Source organism: Doryrhamphus excisus, linkage group LG7, assembly GCF_037039965.1.
Source record: "Doryrhamphus excisus strain RoL-2023G ecotype Guam linkage group LG7, RoL_Dexc_Guam_v1.1, whole genome shotgun sequence".
In the NCBI taxonomy this organism is placed as follows: domain Eukaryota; kingdom Metazoa; phylum Chordata; class Actinopteri; order Syngnathiformes; family Syngnathidae; genus Doryrhamphus; species Doryrhamphus excisus.
The window spans coordinates 2,120,450-2,142,500 of NC_136363.1; the positions used below are offsets into that span (position 1 = coordinate 2,120,450).

The window sequence follows — 22,051 nt, forward strand, 5'->3', positions numbered from 1 at the left end:
TAAGCCGAATTTAAACAAAAGTCAAAGTTTTGTTAAAATAGTATATTCTTTTTGAAATAAATATATAAAAAGGTCAGTTTTATTAATATAGTATATTCTCTTTTTGAAATAAATCTATAAAAAAGTCAGTTTTATTAAAATAGTATATTATCTTTGAAATAAATATATAAAAAGTCAAAGTTTTATTAAAATTGTATATTATTTTTGAAAATATATAAAAAGGTCAGTTTTATTACAATTATAAGGAAGTAATAAAAATATAGTTGTAAAATAAGTAGTAAAAATAAGGAAGTAATAAATAAAACACTATTAAAACTAAAAACACTGCAGGAGACACAGAAAGTAGCTAGCACTCGGGACGCCGCCATCTTGAAACAGAACAGAACAAATTCCGCATTAAAATCCAGTCTATTTGAGCGATACGCTTGTTTTTGATATCGTGCTTAACAGAAATTTATATCAGTTTTAAAAATATCGATATATCGCTAACGTGTTAGCTTGCTAGCTTGCGTATGCTTAAAGCCACGGCCGTCTCCCGTGTCCCTGCAGTGATCCCATAGCCTCCACATTACAGCTGAGCAATGTGGCGTAAACAAATAATAGTGTAAAGTTGACTATAGGGGTGTTATTTCATGTCTACAGGTCTCTAATAACGGTAAATATTATACTTAAGTGTGCTAGCTAAGGTCTTTACAGGACTCAATCTAATATCGGGCTTGCTGTACCATATATGGTTCCAAAACAGACGCGTTACCTGGCGCAGAGCGTGATGTCGAATCAGGGAGTCGGTCTTGGAGGCGTTGGGGCCGCTCGGGGCGGAGCTGGGCGAGAGGGCCGCCTGCTGCAGTCTCTGTTCGATCTCCTGACATGGAAACAAGTCACACGTGGCGCCGTTTAGTCAAAGCGGCGCTAAGTACGTGACAGGAACACCTTGAAAATGATCCCCATAGTTGTAAAAAAAAACAGAGTCTGACCTGCTCCTGCTGCAGGGCCTTCACGAAGGCGTTCTTCAGCCTGTTGGTGTGCTCTGCCTTCAGAGCCTTCTTCTGGTTGGACATCATGCACTGCTCACAGAGAATCCGTCCGCTCTTCTCCTGCTTCCAGTGGGGGGTGAAGTCAGTTCGACACTGAGCGCAGAAGAAGGGCTCCATACGGGAAAGCGTCCCCCGGAGTTTACCTGCAGACCGGAATATGCGGGCCGACGCCATTAAGACACACATAATACACAACATGGAGAACGTGGAGACTTGATCTGGACCTACCCTGACTGTCCAGGACGCTCTGCACCACCTCCTCCAGGCCCACCATGTAGATGAACTCGCTGTTGGCGGCCGAAGGCAGGAAGTGAAGAAGCGGGGCGGGGGGTTTCGGGGGCGGGATCTCCAACAGCGTTTTCTCCAGCTGCTTCCTCAGGGCCAGCTTTGCGGCGGCCTGGCTGCTGGCCTGGTCGGCCATGGAGTTCACGCCTCCGCTGGCCGAGCCGGACAGGGTGGACGGACTGACGGCCGAGGCTCCGCCCAGGCCGCCCGCCACCCCGCTGGCCCCCGCCGCCGCTTGCATGTGCGCCAGGTTCATGTACATGGCGCTGGAGCCCGAGCGCGACGCCGCCACCTGCTGGCTGGCCTGCAGCGTAAACACACACAAAACATTTGCCTCTTATCATCTTAAGAGCAGGTTTAGCAAGCAAAAATAAATCACAAGAATTAATTGGCATAATTACCCTGCGTGTCCAAAAGGAGTAGGAAGAAGCAAAGCTTATTAAATCCTACCCCTCCATCTGGTACTTTTACAATCACTAACTGTTACATTTGTTCACTTCCTGTTTTCATAACATAGTTTAAGTTAGTTGTTTTTGTTTTTTTTATTTTCATTTTTATCCAAAATTTTTTTAAATTTTAATTTCATTTTAATTTGTCATGTATCGAAGTACAAGGTGATATGAGCATCCAATGCCATAATGGGTACCATAGTAACCGTCAATATAGTGACATATACTATATATAGCACATCATGACTGGTTCAACAAGGCTCAAGACCAGTGATTCCCAAAGTGTGGGCTGCCGCCCCCTGGTGGGCCGTGGTGGTACTACAGGTGGGCAATATATTATATCGTATACTAATACCAATAATGTATTATTAATAATAAAAACTATATTAAGTCATATTAATATTACGCTATTAATAATAACAACATATTAATACTTATAATTGTTATTAATAATAATGTTAATGAATAGTCATAGTCATTAATATTACACTATTAATAATACTTAATAATAATAGTAATGTATCATTGATAAAAAATATAATAAAATAATAATGAATATTAATAGTCATATTAATATTACACTATTAATAATACTTAATAAAAAATAGTAATAATAATAACAATATATTATTATTAATAACAAAAATATAATAAAATAATCATAATGAATATTACTGGTCATATTAATATTACACTATTAATAATAACAATAAATGTATTATATTATTATAATAACAATATAATATTAATAATAAAAAAACAATAAATAAATAATATAAATTCTTATAATAACTGTTATTAATAATAATGTTAATGAATAGTCATAGTCATCAATATTACACTATTAATAATAATAATAATGTTATTATTATTAAGTTAAGTGCTCTGAGAACGCAGCATTTGGTCTATGTCCTGTTTATAGGACAAAGGTGGGCCACGGCCATTTTTTAGATTTTCAATTGGGCCCTGAGTTGGTAAATTTTGGGAACCCCTGGGCTAGACAGTGACGCCCATAATCGGGATAATCGAGTATTCCCGACCTGGCAAAGTACTGTATAGATAATATATCATTTTTTTTTACCGACATGTGGGAGACATTATTATTAGGGGGTGAACATGATTCACATTTTGGACAGAATGGTGCAGTCCTACCTAAAAAATGTTGCATTCAAGTCTATATTATTATTATGATGTATGTACGTATCTGTGGTATATTTCAAGCATGGAACACGGTGTGTACAGTCATGGTGCAGGGAGTTTGTTGCCCCAAGGCTGAATTCTCTGAGCTGCAGCAAAGGGAGAAGTTTGTTTACCTGCATGATCAGAATTAATGCAGAATTATTAATCTGTATCTGCGTGTAAACCCGCTGCCATTTTAGTATTTTACACCAAGTGTGCAATGATGGCGCCCTAACTTTAACAAGTCATGTGATAAAGAGCACATTTACTGGAGGCAGCACTGGGGTTGGGGGGGGGGTGGATAAGCGGGAAGCGTACCTGCTGGTAGCTGACGGCGTTGCCCATGCTGCTGGAGCGAGCCATTCCGGGCTTGGAGGAGAGCCTCTGGCCTTGCAGCTGGGCGGGGTTGGGCGCTATCACCCGCTGCGACATGAGCATTGGCGGCAGGTTGGCGTTGGCTCCTGATCTGATGACCGTGTGACCCTGCAGAAAAAAAAACAAAACAATAGGAAATCAACCTTTCCAAACTTGATTTTTTTACCATAATGAGAGCCCTCTAGACATGAAATAACACCCCTATAGTCACCTTTACACTTCACCAATTTGCTTAACACAATATTTATTCTATTCCTATAGATGATATCAAATATCGATTCTGTTTGTGATATCATTCAGATGTTTGAATGTGATGGATGAGGAGTCGCTACACTCAAAACACACCAGCAGAGGGCAGCCTTAGCTTGATGAAACCACTAACAAACCTGTTAAAGATTCTCTAAATATGTTTTTAACATTATTAGAGCCCCGCAGACATGAAATAACACCCCTATGGTCATCTTTACACTCCTATTATTGTTTGTTTACACCGCATTACGCAACACTTACGCGCGGGCTACAGAATTATATACACTTTAAGCACATAGCATGCTAACAAGCTAGCTAGGTAGTTCCAATTTATTTATTGTAAACTTAAGACAGAAAGAATGAATTCAGTCATTATTGTTTGATGGATATCAGTGTCTGATATCATCTACACCAAATGTATTCATTTATTATTGTTACATTCAATACCACCGTGTCTAGTATCGTTTACCAAATAGTCATTCATTATTATCTAATGAATACTACAGTATCTGATATCATTTACCACAAATGTATTCTTGTTTCACGACTATCAGTGTCTGATATCATTTACCCCAAATTTTTGCCTGTATTCTTGTTTCCGAACTACCAGTATCTCATCATTCACCCCAAATGTATTCCTGTATCATTGTTTCACGACTGCCAGTGTCTGATATCATTTACCCAAAAGTCATCTATTAGATTCTAATGAATACTACAGTATCTGATATCATTTACCCACATTTTTTTCCTGTATTCTTGTTTCCGAATTACCAGTATCTGATATCATTTAGCCCAAATGTTTTCCTGTATCATTGTTTCACGACTACCAGTATCTGATATCATTTACCCAAAAGTCATTCATTAGATTCTAATGAATACTACAGTATCTGATATCATTTAGCCCAAATGTTTTCCTGTATCATTGTTCCGCGACTGCCAGTATCTGATATCATTTATCCCAAATGTATTCCTGTATCCTTGTTTCATGACTACCAGTATCTGATATCATTTACCCAAACGTCATTCATTTATTATCTAATAAATACCACAGTATCTGATATCATTTACCCCAAATGTATTCCTGTATCCTTGTTTCATGACTACCAGTATCTGATATCATTTACCCAAACGTCATTCATTTATTATCTAATAAATACCACAGTATCTGATATCATTTACCCCAAATGTATTCCTGTATTCTTGTTTCACGGCTACCAGTGTCTGATATCATTTACCCAAAAGTCATCCATTATCAAATAAATACCACAGTAGCTGATATCATTTACCCCAAATTTATTCTTGTTTTACGACTACCAGTATCTGATATCATTTACCCAAAAGTCATTAATTTATTAATTAATACCACAGTAGCTGATATCATTTACCCCAAATTTATTCTTGTTTTACGACTACCAGTATCTGATATCATTTACCCAAAAGTCATTAATTTATTATCTAATGAATACTACAGTATCCGATATCATTTACCCCAAATGTATTCCTATATCATTGTTTCACAACTACTAGTGTCTGATATCATTTACCCCAAATGTATTCTTGTTTCAGGACTACCAGTATCTGATATCATTTACCCAAAAGTCATTCATTAGATTCAAATGAATACTACAGTATCTGATATCATTTACCCCAAATGTATTCTTGTTTCAGGACTACCAGTATCTGATATCATTTACCCAAAAGTCATTCATTAGATTCAAATGAATACTACAATATCTGATATCATTTACCCCAAATGTATTCTTGTTTCAGGACTACCAGTGTCTGATATCATTTACCCAAAAGTCATTCATTAGATTCAAATGAATACTACAATATCTGATATCATTTACCCCAAATGTATTCTTGTTTCAGGACTACCAGTGTCTGATATCATTTACGCAAAAATCATTCATTAGATTCAAATGAATACTACAGTATCTGATATCATTTACCCCAAATGTATTCTTGTTTCAGGACTACCAGTATCTGATATCATTTACCCAAAAGTCATTCATTAGATTCAAATGAATACTACAGTATCTGATATCATTTACCCCAAATGTATTCTTGTTTCAGGACTACCAGTGTCTGATATCATTTACCCTGAATTCATTATTTCACAAATCGAAGTATCTCCTGTTATTTACCCTAAATTACTGCATTTGTTATTTATTGCCTACCCAGTGTTTGATACCCCATCCTCACTAGGGTCGTGGGTATGCTGGAGCCTATCCCAGCTGTCTTTGGGCGAGAGGCGGGGCGGGGTTAGACCCTGGACCGGTCACCAGCCAATGGCAAGGCACATAAAGAGTCTGGTGATCAGCAGTCTTGATGGTCTGCAGCCCAACCACAAATCAATGACGGCTAGAGAGCTGCTACACTCAAACACACCAGCAGAGGGCAGTCAATGCCTGATGCATCAAAAACCAGAGAAGCCGAGCGGCTCGTCATCAGACACACAAAATGAGCTGACAAGACAGTCCAGCACACACACACACACACACACACACACACAAAGACACACACACACTGAATATTTAACACAATCTCAACATGTAATGGAGGAGCGAGGCTACATAATACGAGAACAAAGACTTCCAGCAGGAGACGAGCTCGTTAGCTTCGCTCACACGCCAAACGCTCGCATTCACAGAATGTATCATCACCAGGTCACATGACAATGATATCAATGATATTTACATCTGCCATCATAATAAGATATGTCAATTTTATAGTGACAAAACTTGCTAGCTCACAGATGCTAAAAAGCCAATGTAAATGAAAAGCTAGCCTTCTTAAGCTAGTCTTAAAGCTAGCTAACTGTGTTTTTTTTTTTTTTGTGTGCGTCTAACAGCGACTGTCACCCAGACCGCAGCGGAACCTCGGTTCTCCGCATTCAATCCCGTTCCCGTACCAACCTGTGCAGTGCGGAGGTTCTGCGGCTCCGGGTTGTGCAGTCCTGGTCGTACCGGAAGTTTGCCCAAGCCAGGGGAGCTGTGCATGGAAGGAGGCTGGCCGGACGTGGCGGCGTTCTGGACCACCGGTACCTGCACACACACACATGGTAGCCACACGTCATTCCGATGGAAGACTTTTCATCCCAACTATCACGGATAAATATCCACAAGTCAAATACGATCCCGTTTGGAAGCTGGAGTTGGGAAAAGAAGTCTTAAAGGTGTTTTCCTTTGCTGTTACTTGGGACATTTATTATCATAGCATATTAGCATAACATTAGCCACGTATACATGGACCCAAATATTCCAATTGCATTCCGGAAAGAATTTAACCTTTGTAAGAAGTCCAGTTTTATTAAAAAGGAAAATATATATCTAAATAAAACATGCCCGAGATTTTGATCTTGGTTGCACGGCGGACGAGTGGTTAGCGTGCAGACCTCACAGTCAGGAAACCAGGGTTCAATTCCATCTTCGGCGATCTCTGTGTGGACTTTGCATGCGTGAGTTTTCTCCGGTTTTCCTCCCATATTCCAAAAACATGCTAGGTTAATTAGCCACTCCAAATTGTCCATAGGTATGAATGTGAGTGTGAATGGTTGTTTGTCTATATGTGCCCTGTGATTGGCTGGCCACCAGTCCAGGGTGTACCCCGCCTCTCGGCCCCAACACAGCTGGGATAGGCTCCAGCACCCCCGACCCTTGTGAGAATAAGCAGTAGAAAATAAATGAATGAATAAATTAATGTAAGATTTACAGGGCTTCTTAGTTGCACGGTGGACGAGTGGTTAGCGCACTGGCCCCACAGCTAGTAGACCCTAGTTTGATTCCACACTCGGCCATCTCTAGTGTGGAGTTTGGATGTTCTCCCTGTGCATGCGTGGGTTTTATCCGGGTATTCCGGTTTCCTCCCACATTCCAAAAACATGCTAGGTTAATTAGCCACTCCAAATTGTCCATAGGTATGAATGTGAGTGTGAATGGTTGTTTGTCTATATGTGCCCTGGGATTGGCTGGCCACCAGTCCAGGGTCCAGCACCCCCGACCCTCGTGAGGATAAGCGGTAGAAAATGAATGAATTGTTATACAAATAAAGTTGATTTGATTATTATCACAGAATGGTGTTCAATCTGGGCAACGTAAGCTTTAAACGGACGTATAACAAACACGCCTCTGTACGCCGATTATGAAAATAGTAGATTTTGCCCAGCGGCTGGTTCACAGGACGTTATTTGGGTGGCGATTCCATGTTCATGCTAACGATGCGGAAGTCTGTAAAGTCCACACCAGACTCCGGAATCTAATTATCCCTTTACGGGACGCAGAGTCGCTGACACAGCCGTGTGGGTTCCACGTGAACGTCGCAGGTAAAAATAAAAAGGTGTTGCAAGACGTCTGGATGGGAGATGTTTCCCGGTGTTCCTACTGACCTTCTGCACCACATTCTCCTTCTGCATCTGACTCTGACGGAGCTTCTTCAGCAGCACGAGGCGAGCCTCCTCCAAACGCAGCTCCTCTCTCAGGGCTTTGATCATCTGCTGCCTCTCCTCGCCCGTCTTGCCCTGTGAACACAACACGTCACTTTTACTTCACTTTCACTTTCATATCGCGTCGGACCTCATCACGTACCCAAGGGATGTCTGGGAAACATTTTGGGGTGGTCATGTGACTATCCCAGGGTACGGCTTCCCCAAAATGGCAGTGTTTCATGAAGGTTTGCTCATTTCCTGGCTAATATTACAATTTAAATACTCTCACTTCATTTTTTTCAAAATAAATTTACGTATTAGAAGCTGGGAAAATACCACTAGATATTAGCCTTGAAATTATGATATGACACGACATGACGCAAAAATACTCGTAAAACAATCAATAAAAGTCAGTGACTCCATCCGTGATAAGTGAATTGGATATTGGATTTTTTTTATTTCTAAATATATTCATATTTTCATAGTCAACCTGTTTATCACCTTCTAAATAAGCTTTAACATTATTAGAGCCCTCTACACAGGAAATAACACCCCTATAGTCACTTATAGGGGTGTTATTTCCTTTTTATTTTTTTACTTCCTGTTCTGTACAGTACAGGCTATTATTATTCTCACCAATGTAACATTACTGACACCTAGTGACCAGTGTAGGATACTACACAGTGTCACAATATACTTCATATTGTGCCATTTTTGTGCTTGAAAATACTTAATTGTGGCTAAAATACGTAAAATTTGCTCATTATAAGCCGTAATAAACGACAAATAATTATAATAAATTAAGATTTAATCAATTTTTTGAGGGATTTGAGATTTTAAAAAAACTCAGCATAAGCCCCCGTCATTTTACTTGAAGCACTAATGGTTTCTCACCAATGTAACATTACTGACACCTAGTGACCAGTGTTGGATACTACATAGCATCACAATATACTTCATTTAACCATTTTTGTGCTTGAAAATACTTAATTATGGCAAAAATATGTAAAGTTTGCTTAAACATGCATATTATAAGCCGTAATAAATGACAAATAGTGATAATAAATTAAAATTTAATACATTTTTTGAGGGATTTGAGAGATAAAATAAACTCCATATAAATCCCAATCATTTTACTTGAAGCACTAATGGTTTCTTATGGTTAAACTGTATTTTACTGTACTCTATTTCATGTATTTTACTAAATAAGTTTTCATATTTTCCGAGTTACCATCATAGCGTGCCATGTAGATGATATATTGATGCCAGGTCCAATTAACGCCTTCATTATCTTGATTCTTCAGGAATGGAAAGGATGCTATTGTCTCACCAATGTAACATTACTGACACCTAGTGACCAGTGTTGGATACTACATAGCATCACAATATACCTCATTTAACCATTTTTGTGCCTGAAAATACTTAATTATGGCAAAAATATGTAAAGTTTGCTTAAACATGCATATTATAAGCCGTAATAAATGATAAATAGTGATAATAAATTAAGATTTAATACATTTTTTGAGGGATTTAAGAGAAAAAAAAACTTTTACTTGACACACTAATGGTTTCTTATGGTTAAACTGTGCTGTATTTTACTAAATAAGTTTTCATATTTTCCGAGTTACCATCATAGCGTGCCATGTAGATGATGTATTGATGCCAGGTCCAATTAACGCCTTCATTATCTTGATTATTCAGTAACAATTAAGGCCCAACTTTTGACAGCCCCTCGCCATGATATGTTAATTAGGGTTCAAACAGACGTGCGGCACAGAATGAACGAATCAGAGAGTCACGCTAAGAGCGTGCTGCAGCGACGACGGGGTTACCCTGAACATCTCCAGGTTTGCGTGGCTCAGACGCTCTTCGGGGCGAGGCGTTGTTCTGGGACTGGATGCTTCGTTATCCGATAGGATGATGACGTCCGGGGAAGGAGTTCTCCTGTCGTGGTCCGTGTCGCTGCATGGAAGAATGACAACCATGTTGACTTTCTCGGCGGCATGTGTGGATGACCTTGATCACATGGTTACGGAGGCAGTGGAAGTTGAATAATGCCCTGAACAGGAAGTTAGTACGTGTGACTGGAACTGCACAACTTATACCGATACCTGAATTTTGGATATCATCTGATACCAGAACTGTTTGCTTTTAAAATATTCATTTTATTTGGGTTCAAATCTCCATTGGGGCATAACTGCGTGGAATTAGCATGTTCTCCCCGTGCATGCGTGGGTTTTCTCCGGGTACTCCGGTTTCCTCCCACATTCCAAAAACATGCTAGGTTAATTAGCCACTCCAAATTGTCCATAGGTATGAATGTGAGTGTGAATGGTTGTTTGTCTATATGTGCCCTATGTGCCCGTCTATATGACGGTAAGCGGTAGAAAATGAATGAATTTGGTTACCAGCTAACCACTCATCCACCGTGCGGCCCACTACAAAAATGTACTTGTTACTTCATGCATTATTTTTGAAACTTTCTATGCATTTTAATATGAAATGTTGTAGTTATGGGCTGCACGGTGGTCGAGTGGTTAACACGTAGACCTCACAGCTAGGAGACCAGGGGTGAATGTGAGTGTGAATGTCTTACTGAGAACAAACACTTAACAGCACTCGATTCATCACACTGCAACTTAATACTCAAAAGGTGTATAAACAATACTAATACTAATTTATACTGATACTAAAATACTAATAATAAAATGCAAATTTCGCAGGGGGGGGTGGCACAGCTAGGAGACCAGGGTTCAATTCCAGGCTCGGCCATCTCTGTGTGGAGTTTGCATGTTCTTCCCGTGCATGCGTGGGTTTTCTCCGGGTACTCCGGTTTCCTCCCACATTCCAAAAACATGCTAGGTTAATTAGCCACAGGTATGAATGTGAGTGTGAATGGTTGTTTGTCTATATGTGCCCTGTGATTGGCTGGCCACCAGTCCAGGGTGTACCCCGCCCCAAGACAGCTGGGATAGGCTCCAGCACCCAGTACCAGATTAGAGCATTCATCCAACAGTAGAAGAATCTCAAATATTCCAAATATCTTACCATCTCCGCCCAGCGCTCATATCCACCGGCTCATCCAGCATGTTCTCCTTCCCATTCTTACTCGGTCCGACGTGGCCCCCGTGTCCTCCCAGTCTCAGGCTCCCGTTGAGCTTCTCCTCGTAAGTGGCGCCCATCAAGCTCTGGTGGTGGAGCGTGCTAGCGCCGGGGCCCTTCCCGTCTCCCAGAGGACCGGCAACTTCTAGGGCGGCCAGGTCGGCGAGATCTTTGCGTTTCAGCAGCGCTAGCATCTTCAGGCGCTCCATGGCTTCGTGGCCCTCCATTTTCAGGCGCTTTGCTAGCGCCTCCTCTCGTTCGCTGGGCGACTCCAGGCCTCGTTTTAGCAGGTTTAGCCTCAACGCCTCCTCTGACATCTGCTCCATCCTGGAGAAGAACACAACAGGAGGGTTAGCGTTGTCTGGTCTTTCGTACGAAATACTCTTCATAATCTCATACTACAGAGTATTATTATGCTCCATAAAATGTGTTTTTTGTTCATATAGTTACTAGTAACAGTAGCTTAGCATAAATGTCATGGGAACTGGGGACTCAAACCACTAAACTCATCTTCAGGGTTAAAATTTAACAGCCTCATAATTCTTTCATCACACACGTTGTCAGTCTCCAGCCATTCACACTCACATTCATACCTATGGACAATTTGGAGTGGCTAATTAACCTAGCATGTTTTTGGAATGTGGGAGGAAACCGGAGTACCCGGAAAAAAGACCCCCGCATGCACGGGGAGAACATGCAAACTCCACACAGAGATGCCCGAGCGTGGAATTGAACCCTGGTCTCCTAGCTGTGCCACCCCCCCCCCTGCGAAATTAGCATTTTAGTATTAGTATTTTAGTATCAGTATAAATTAGTATTAGTATTGTTTATACAGTATTAAGTTGCAGTGTGATGAATCGAGTGCTGTTAAGTGTTTGTTCTCAGTAAGACATGTTGTTTTCTATAATAGACATGTTTTTTGGAATGTGGGAGGAAACCGGAGTACCCGGAGAAAACCCCGCATGCACGGGGAGAACATGTAAACAAACTCCACACAGAGATGCCCGAGCGTGGAATTGAACCCTGGTCTCCTAGCTGTGCCACCCCCCCCTGCGAAATTAGCATTTTAGTATTAGTATTTTAGTATCAGTATAAATTAGTATTAGTATTGTTTATACAGTATTAAGTTGCAGTGTGATGAATCGAGTGCTGTTAAGTGTTTGTTCTCAGTACGACATGTTGTTTTCTATAATAGACATGTTTTTTGGAATGTGGGAGGAAACCGGAGTACCCGGAGAAAACCCACGCATGAACGGGGAGAACATGCAAACTCCACACAGAGATGCCCGAGCGTGGAATTGAACCCTGGTCTCCTAGCTGTGCCACCCCCCCCCCTGCGAAATTAGCATTTTAGTATTAGTATTTTAGTATCAGTATAAATTAGTATTAGCATTGTTTATACAGTATTAAGTTGCAGTGTGATGAATCGAGTGCTGTTAAGTGTTTGTTCTCAGTAAGACATGTTGTTTTCTATAATAGGAATGTGGGAGGAAACCGGAGTACCCGGAGAAAACCCACGCATGCACGGGGAGAACATGCAAACTCCACACAGAGATGGCAGAGGGTGGAATTGAACCCTGGGTCTCCTAGTTGTGAGGTCTGCGCGCTAACCACTCGACCACCGTGCAGCCCTAATGTAAAAATAATACATAAAAAATGTAGTATATCAAAAGAAAAAAGCTTCAATATATCTTAGTTACCGGAAACGGCAGCATTCCTACGTCGGGATTCTAACGCGATTTGGGATTTGGACACCAAATATTCCGAGTCACTTGACTTTTATTTTTTTTTTTAAAGGATAAATGTGCAGGTAAAGATTGTCATATCCTACTTTATATGAGTCATTCTTAATAATAATAATAATAATAATACATTTATTTGTATAGCGCTTTTCAGAGTACTCAAAGACGCTTTACAGTACAGAAAAATAAATAAAAATAGAGTAAAAACTGAGTAAAAGATGCATTAAAATACAATATTCATATATTCATTCAGCGCTAAAAACAAGGCTAAAAGCGGGGCGGTTTTAGCGCTTTTATTTACTTTATCTTTAGTTATTGCTTATAGTTATCGAGAAGTGTCACTCACACACTATCTGACATGAGCCTGACTGACACTCGGTAGTTCAACTCCACACCAAATGTGGATTAAACACGAGCATAGTATGACAACGCCGTCCTTGTTCTCCTGTGTATAAACCAGTCATGGTCACGAGTCCTCCACTAAAAAAAAAAAAAAAAAAAAAAGGACTCCGACTCGGAAAACAGGAGTTAAACATTGAATAATGCAGGGAAGGGACTGCTCTATTTCCAGCGTCATGGAAGCGCGTTAAAACTCATCCCAACACGGATAATCAGACAGCGGGAGCAGCTGATCATTCAGACAGAAGTGGGTTAAACACGGCCAACTAATAATAGCTCGGATCTCCGGAATCGACAGTGATGAATATTGGGATATCCCCCCTGTCAGGGATATTAGTATGAACCATATGAATATGAAACCTCACAAAATATTATACGTATGTGCAGGCGGCCTGACAAGAAATACTTCAAAACCTAAGTAGTTGCATGTGTTTTGCTATTAATATACATAATCCCATACAGCCACGTAATAAACCGGTACATATCATGAATATATACTATATAATATCTAATATATATATAATAATATAATATAACAAACTTATGAAGCTAATACTTACTTATACCCTCCCCAATGCTAAAAGTACTGCTAAAACACAGTAGTAAATATATAAACAATAAGAAAGTGATTCCAATGGTCAAGTTGGGATCTCCCTAGTATGACAGCAAAAAAACCCACTAAACTCATCACACAGTAACTTAACACTCCAAAGGTGTACCTAAAAATATACAATGAAGTACCAATATGAGTTTTGAAGTTTCCCATTCTGCATTGTGTCTGAGCAAAGCAGTTGATTGGACGACATGCGGCATAGAAAGTGGTTAGTGCGCAGGCCACACAGCTAGGAGACCCGAGTTCAATCCCACCCTCGGGCATCTCTGTGTGGAGTTTGCATGTTTTCCCCCGTGCATGCGTGGGTTTTCTCAGGGTATTCCGGTTTTTTCCTCCCACATTCCAAAAACATGTCTATTATAGAAAACAACATGTCTATTAGTTTATTTAGCCATGTTTATGCTTGCAAAAAACACTGAACTCATCACGCAGTAACTTAACACTCCAAAGGTGTACCTAAAAATATACAAAGAAGTACCAATATGAGTTTTGAAGTTTCCCATTCTACATTGTGTCTGAGCAAAGCAGTTCATTGGACGACATGCGGCATAGAAAGTGGTTAGTGCGCAGGCCACACAGCTAGGAGACCCGAGTTCAATCCCACCCTCGGGCATCTCTGTGTGGAATTTGCATGTTTTCCCCCGTGCATGCGTGGGTTTTTTTTCCCGGGTACTCCGGTTTCCTCCCACTTTCCAAAAACATGTCTATGATAGAAAACAACAGGTCTATGTCTATTAGTTTATTTAGCCATGTTTATGCTTGCAAAAAACCACTAAACTCATCACACAGTAACTTAACACTCCAAATGTGTACCTAAAAATATACAATGAAGTACCAATATGAGTTTTGAAGTTTCCCATTCCGCATTGTGTCAAGTTGCATCAAGTTTTGAGAGTATAGAAGTAAAAAAACAAAATAAAATAAGATAATGCTATACCAGTAAACCATTAGTGAATAAATCATGTTTTAAAAAAAAAAATAAAAAAAAATTACAAAAAAAAAAAAATAAAAATAAATACAAAAATTACAAATAAAAAAATAACAAATAAAAAAATTAAATAAAATTTAAAAAAAAGAAGTCAGTGTTTTTTTCTGTTAAAGAATAACTTTATATCGACCGTCCATCTATTTCGGGCGCCTGTCCTCCTGTGACATTTACGTCCTCGCCCTCACATCCGCATCAACCTCTCGAAGGCACGGCGGCGCTCTAACCGTGACGCAACAAAGCCTTCCACGCCACAACCTCCTCGCTAATTAATTTTTGTGACGCAGCGTCGGAGCCGAGCGGTCGCCTCCATTTGCTGAGAGAAAAAAAACAACCAACAAAAAAACACAAGAAGCTCCCGCTCTGCCAAGTCTCCACCTTTAACGAGCACTGCTGAGAATGGCGCCTGATGAGCCAATCAGGGCCGCCCCTCCGCTGCACGTCAGTAGCTGGCGCCCCTCAACACCCCCCCCCTCCTCCTCCTTCTTCTCCTCCTCGCGGCCATCGCCGCCGACTGCCTTTACATAATATAATGACTGTTTCAGTCAGCTGCTCCACGAGCCACACTCTTTCTCCTGTTTCTCCTCATAAAACCCCACCCACCAACCCACCCACCCCGTCCCGTCCCGTCTCAATAATCCCTCCCACCGGCATCCACCCCGCCCCTTTGGCTTGTGGGCACGCTGCCAGGCTGAGGCAATAAAGGAAAAGAACAGGAGACGAAAAGTAGAAAGCAGAGGTTGATGGCGAGTCCACGTCTGCGCCACCTTGAGTGAAAATCACTGTTTTAACCTGGGGGGGTGGGGGCAACGCGGGGGCTGGGGGCGGACGCGGCGTCTCCAGACATCATCCACGTACGGCACAACATTCCGACAGAAGGCAGCATTTTGTAACCCCCCCTCTTCTTCTTCTTCTTCTCCTGTTCCAGCTGTATAGTACCACAAAGAAACCCCTCCCTGCTCCTCTACCCTCCCCCAATTCCTCAAACCCTTTTCCGCCCTGCCCCCCCCCCCTCTCTCTCTCTCTTTCACTGTAAAAATAAACACATGCTTACTTTCAGGGCCCCTTACATGCAGCCCGTGGGCTCAAGGCGTCATTTGTTCACGTTACACCGGCCAATCAGGAGAGGCTATGGAAGTGTGTGCGCGTGTGTGTGTGTGTGTGTGTGTGTGTGTGTGTGTGTGTGGTAGATGCTTTATTAAAAAATAACCCAGCCACAATACACGCGGTTTTTTTGTGTCCTCGCACGGCTTTGTGCGCGAGTGTACGTACATAACGCCAAAATCTTAATTCCACACACACAAATACACACACTGTCCATCAGATGGCCCCGCCACTAAAAACGTAAAAGCGGCACCCTAACGCCCCGTCCCGGTGGGGCCGAAGCAGCGATGTGCGGAGGTAACAAGCAACCGCAGCGTGGAAATGTGCCGCTCATTTCACGCATGGCTTCCATCGTGACAATTCATTCGGCTGACGCAACGCCAATCCTCCCGGTACGCCTTCTGCCTCGCCACCCCCCCCCCCCCAACCCCCCCGCCGGCCCGACACCAGGGAAGCATTGCACCGTTTCATTTTTTTTTCGAGCCGGGTTTGATTCATCTGCTTATCGCTTAAGTGCAGTTGGGGGTGGGGGTTGGGGGGGGGGGCACATGGATCAGGCTAGACTTTCCGAGCCTCCTGCCCAAAAAAAATGCAAACTTTAAGTGCATGCTGTCGCTAATCGCAAAACCGCCCTCGTTTATGCAATTATTGCTTCCGTCTAAATTTGTTTTCAAGTGCAAAAATGGCAGCCGTCGTAGACATCTGGTGGGGTTTGCCGTGAAAATTGCTATCAAGTGGCTAGCAACTTAAGTCCTAACTAAGTCTTAACTACTTCATAACATCACCAGTACTGATCCACGCTAGCTAAACGGGTGGAACCGTTTTTCACCTTTTAAAAAAGGTCACGCTCAGGTTCATGGAGGACATGATGGTTCTGGACTGGTTGGGCCGGGAGACGCCACCATCGCCTCCTGATCTTACTGGCCACCAGTCCCGGGGTGTACCCCGCCTCTCGCCCCAAGACAGCTGGGATAGGCTCCAGCACCCAGTCCCCCAAGCAACCCTCGGGAGAAAATGAATGAATGAAAATGACATCAAGTATGATGGGAATAATGTCATAATCAAAACAAAAAAATGTACAAGAAAGCTGAAATAGTGTAAAAAAAAATAAAATAAAATAAAAACATAAAAATATAAATATATAAATAAATATATATATATATTTAAAAAAATAATAATAATAAAAAACAACAGAAATTGGGGGAAAAACAGCTGTAAAAGTGTTAATACTATGGCAATAAATTAAAAACATTGTGAGAATAAAGTCATAATACTACAAGACCGATATTTATAGAGAATATTTTAAAATAACTTTAAATATTTGTAAAATTAACCAAAATGTTGGGAAAGAAAAGGCAAAAAGAGCAAAGTTTGTACGAGTAATAGGCTTTTTCGCTTATATCACAAAGCTGAGATGCAGTTTCTTATAAATAAATAATAATAAATTAATAAATAATAATAATAATAATAATAAATAAATAATGACAATAATAAAAAAAACAGCAGAAATGGGGGGAAAAAGCTGTAAAAGTGTTAATATTATGGCAATAAACTCAAAACATTGTGAGAATAAAGTCATAATACTACAATACCAATATTTATAGAGAATGCTTAAAAAGAAGTTAAAATATTTGCAAAATTAACCAAAATGTTGGGAAAGAGCAAAGTTTGTATGAGTAATTTGCTTATATCACAAAGCTGAGATGCAGTTTCTTCTTGAACTATATATATATATATATATATTACTTAACTATTTATATATATATAAGACTTAACTTAATATATAACTTCTTAGCGTCAAAAAATATCAAAGTGGCCCTTGCATCCTTTCATTTTTCCCTATGTGCCTCTCAGTGAAAAAAGCCGTAGAGTGCCACTTTTCACAATTTTTTGTGAGGATCCGGTCCCAGCACCACGGCAGACCTGCCAACATAACGAGTACCCCCCTGAAAATGCCTGAAAATATCAGCCAAATCCACAACTCCAAACCGAAAGCGGTTAAATGCAGCAATGTGTGTACGGGGAGAGCACCAGCATCTTACTTAAACAAAATTTATTAGAGACCTCGAGACATGAAATAACACCCCTATAGTCAGCCTTACACTCTTACTAGCCAATGTAGTAGACGTAAGAGAAATGAAAATGTAACATAGACTCACACACGTCAGCATGGGGAGAGTCTCTTCTTCATGTTCTTTTCTGTGTTCTGTTCAGTAGTACTTCCTGTACTGGGTATTGCCTCATCCGTGTAACATTACTGACTCCTAGTGACCAGTGTAGAATACTACATATCATCAATACACCAATACCATTCACACTCACATTCATACCTATGGACAATTTGGAGTCGCTAATTAACCTAGCATGTTTTTGGAATGTGGGAATGAGGAAACCGGAGTACCCGGAAAAGGAATGCACGGGGAGAACATGCAAACTCCACACAGAGATGGCCGAGGCTAACCACTCGACCGCCGTGCAGCCTTCAATAAAATATGAAAACCTACAAATGTTTGGGCGGTTTTAGTTAAAGCAGACATTGTTTTTTTTCATCTGTGTGATTTTGGCAAAGATCAGATGACAATTGATGGTGATTTTATGCAGATGTGTGACAATTTCCAAAAGGTTCAGATACTTTTTGTGATGTTTGGAGTGTCCCTGAATGCATCTCGTGTTCTTATAATGAGAATGAGGAAGTGTGGTTGATGAACGGATGGAGATAAATACAGTATACAGTACATACACATTCAAAGCACTGCACTGATGATGCGTTCAGGTGCACCGTGAGAGAATCCGTGCAGGGCTGCAAAAAAAAAAAAAAAAAAAAGTTGAAAGTGCCCCGTGATTGGCTGGCCACCATTCCATCATACCCCCGCCACCATAGTGAGGATGGATCGCCGTGCTATAAACATAAGTTCACGATTCCATGGCAGGTCTGCAGTATGGAGGTCATGCAGGTGGACGTCGGGAATCGTACCCGCTGCTTTTTTTTTTTTTTTCCTTTTGTTGCGACTCAGCATCAACGCACAGCTGTAGTACGGGTCGCCCGGTGCCGTGACAGCCGACTAGCGCCGTGCCGCTCGCCAGAAAAACATGCGTTCATTCACAGGGAGCAGACGCCGCCGCCGCCGTGCGCCTGCTTTCCCGCTGATTTAAAACCGAGGATGAGGAAGATCAAAACCCCTCCCCGCGCCGACACAACGCGGCGGCCGAGACCGCCAGCCGAGCAGCGTCTCAAGTACCTGCGTACAAACAGCAGTCTTGGCTGGAAAACGATGTCGGGGACGGGGGGGGGGGGGGGGGGGCGTTGGGGGAATATGACCGACATTTGCATATGGCCGATTCTTGATACTAATGAGCGCGATGATCAGAATGGCGCCCATAGCAACAGAAGCTGCAAAGGACTGCGTGATGCGGCTCGGAGTTGATGACTGTGATGCGGCTTCACAGCCAATGAGTGTTGAGAAGTGTTTTTCCTGTTGCCCGAAGCCATCGCGCAGTCTTGGCGCGGCGCACACGAATCACATACGACGGCGGCGGCAAACCGTGGCAAGATAATTACCTCCACCTTCACCTGCCATCTATAAACACACACACACACACACACACACCTTCCGCCTAGACACAACGATACTCTTTATTTAACTAGACAACAGCTCATTGTGAGCGTTACCATGACAACCAGTCATCTATTTTTAAGCGGTGCCACTAATCAATTCCTGCTCTGCTGTCGCCTGAGGGGTGGGGGCGTGCACGCATGTGAGGGTGCTGATGGGTTGGGTGGGGGGGTCGTGGCAAAAGGGGGCGGCTGGAAGGCGGGAAGAAGGCGGGTTGATGGCGAAGTTGGAGACAAAGAGCCGAGAGGCCCGACGTATCTCATACCGACACGCGAGTCGAGATCTTCATCCGCAAAAAAAAAAAAATCAAACACGCCTGACATCGTTAGGTCTGATCGTCAAAGCTAATCTGATGCCCCCCCCCCTTGTTGATGGCGAGGGTGGCCATCTTTCCACCCCCCCCGACACCTCATCTGCCGCATTTCTTTGTTTGCCCCAAAGACTGATCAAGTGACAAACTACTCAATTAAAGGGGCGGGTATTGGCATAATATGTATCACATGACCATACGTATCATGATAAGATACACATCACGATACTACACATCACAGTTATGTATAATTGTATTCATAATTAATAAATACTCTTTAATTACTACATACATTTTTAATGATTAACGAATAAACGCCAACAAAATGACACAACCTTCCTGTTTTGCTACCAGTTGAGATGTTAACATGGACAGTCACTTCCCAGGCCCCGCCTCTTAAAGGGGCATGCAACAACTCACAGATATTACACTGGATTTCTGTGTTTTTGAACATTTAGGCCCAAAAATATGTAAGACAATTTGCTTAAATATGCATATTTTAAATATACATAAAACATGCAATATACAGTACATTACAACGCCACACCCACAAAACTTTATTATTATAAATATGCAGTGAATATTCATCCAGGAACTGCTAACACAGTCAACTCTAGCTGGCTAACATCACACATGTCACTTCCTGGGCCCCGCCTCTTAAAGGCGCATGCAACAATTCACAGATATTACACTGGATTTCTGTGGTTTTGAACATTTAGGCCCAAAAATATGTAAGACAATTTGCTTAAATATGCATATTTTTGCTAAAAGGTCACATTCAACCCCAAAACAACAATTTCTAAAAAAAAAAAACAAAAAAAAAAAACAAAGTGAAGGTGCTATGTACTGAGAGACAACAGTATTCATTCATTCATTTTCTACTGCTTTTCCTCACAAGGGTGGCGGGGGGTGCTGGAGCCTATCCCAGCTGTCTTGGGGCGAGAGGCGGGATACACCCTGGACTGGTGGCCAGCCAATCACAGGGCACATATAGACAAACAACCATTCACACTCACATTCATACCTATGGACATTTTGGAGTGGCTAATTAACCTAGCATGTTTTTGGAATGTGGGAGGAAACCGGAGTACCCGGAAAAGAAAACCCACGCATGCACGGGGAGAACATGCAAACTCCACACAGCGATGGCCGGGGGTTGGAATTGAACCCGGGTCTTCTAGCTGTGAGGTCTGCGTGCTAACCACACAACCACCGTGCAGCCCATAATAAGAATATAATCCATATAATAGTATAAGTCCATTGTTATGAATGTGAGTGTGAATGGTTGTTTGTTTATATGTGCCCTGTGATTGGCTGGCGACCGGTCCAGGGTGTCCAATCTGTCTCTCGCCTGAAGACAGCTGGGATAGGCTCCAGCACCCGCGTGACATTTGTGAGGAAAAGCGGTAGAAAGTTAATGAATGAATGAATTTTCACCAAAAGTACAAAAACCGAGGTTCTACTGTATTTGCCATCTGCAGGCAAAAAAAAACAAAAAACAAACAGCGAGAGCGAGCAGTGCCAACATCAATATCGTCAGAAAAACCAATAACGATGTGATCCAGTATCTCATTTTTTTTATGCCAATATGGCCTATATATATATATATATATATTTATTGTTCGGCTGATAATTTGATTATAAGACAGTACAGTAAAGGTACATGTGGCAAACCTATCATGTTCCCTTAAGAAGGGGTGGGGGTTATTTTTTTTTTGGAAAAAATGTATTTATTCTTGCCTTGAGACAGAGTACAGTTTAAATGCACTGAACTGGTTTGAGCCGGTTTGTAACCTCAGGGTATGGAGTCATCGCTTAATACGTAGCTGTTAGTGGTCAGGTCGTCACGTGGAGAGAGAGAGAGAGAGAGAGAGGGAAAGATGGAGGTGTGTGTGTGTGTGTGTGTGTGTGTGTGTGGTGCGTTTGTAGCAGAAAAAGGAAAATCTCTTCCTTTAAGAGCTGGCATTTTGACAGAGCAGGGAGAGCAGAACTTCAGACCACAGGGTGGGGCGTTCACTGTTTCACCAGCCAAATGAGAGGGAAAAAAGAAGAGAGGAAAAAAAATCAGCGGCGGGAACATGAGCCATTTAGTCAGAGCAAGGCGTTCCGAGGTAGCGTAGATATCCTAAAATAGGACCCAATGTGTTGGCCAGCAGGACTATCAATATCCTGCACAGATAGAAAT

General features: G+C 41.7%; 1 protein-coding gene across 3 annotated transcripts in view; it reads right to left on the reverse strand.

The window, feature by feature from the left end:
- The window catches only part of gatad2b (GATA zinc finger domain containing 2B), a 37,598-nt gene that overhangs the window by 4,043 nt on the left and 11,504 nt on the right, over positions 1 to 22,051 (reverse strand). Inside the window, exons 1-9 of one of the 3 annotated variants that reach the window (XM_078791893.1) lie at positions 18,683 to 18,704; positions 11,046 to 11,426; positions 9,830 to 9,959; positions 7,959 to 8,090; positions 6,490 to 6,618; positions 3,266 to 3,430; positions 1,263 to 1,623; positions 975 to 1,177; positions 755 to 862 (exon numbers count right to left, since the gene is read on the reverse strand). In XM_078791893.1, the coding sequence (XP_078648019.1) occupies positions 755 to 862; positions 975 to 1,177; positions 1,263 to 1,623; positions 3,266 to 3,430; positions 6,490 to 6,618; positions 7,959 to 8,090; positions 9,830 to 9,959; positions 11,046 to 11,425 (1,608 nt within the window). In that variant the 5' untranslated portion in view covers position 11,426; positions 18,683 to 18,704. Of the gene's footprint in view, positions 1 to 754; positions 863 to 974; positions 1,178 to 1,262; positions 1,624 to 3,265; positions 3,431 to 6,489; positions 6,619 to 7,958; positions 8,091 to 9,829; positions 9,960 to 11,045; positions 11,427 to 18,101; positions 18,274 to 18,682; positions 18,705 to 22,051 lie in introns of those variants that run through there. The other 2 variants (XM_058046282.2, XM_058046281.2) reach the window with 2 other exon arrangements.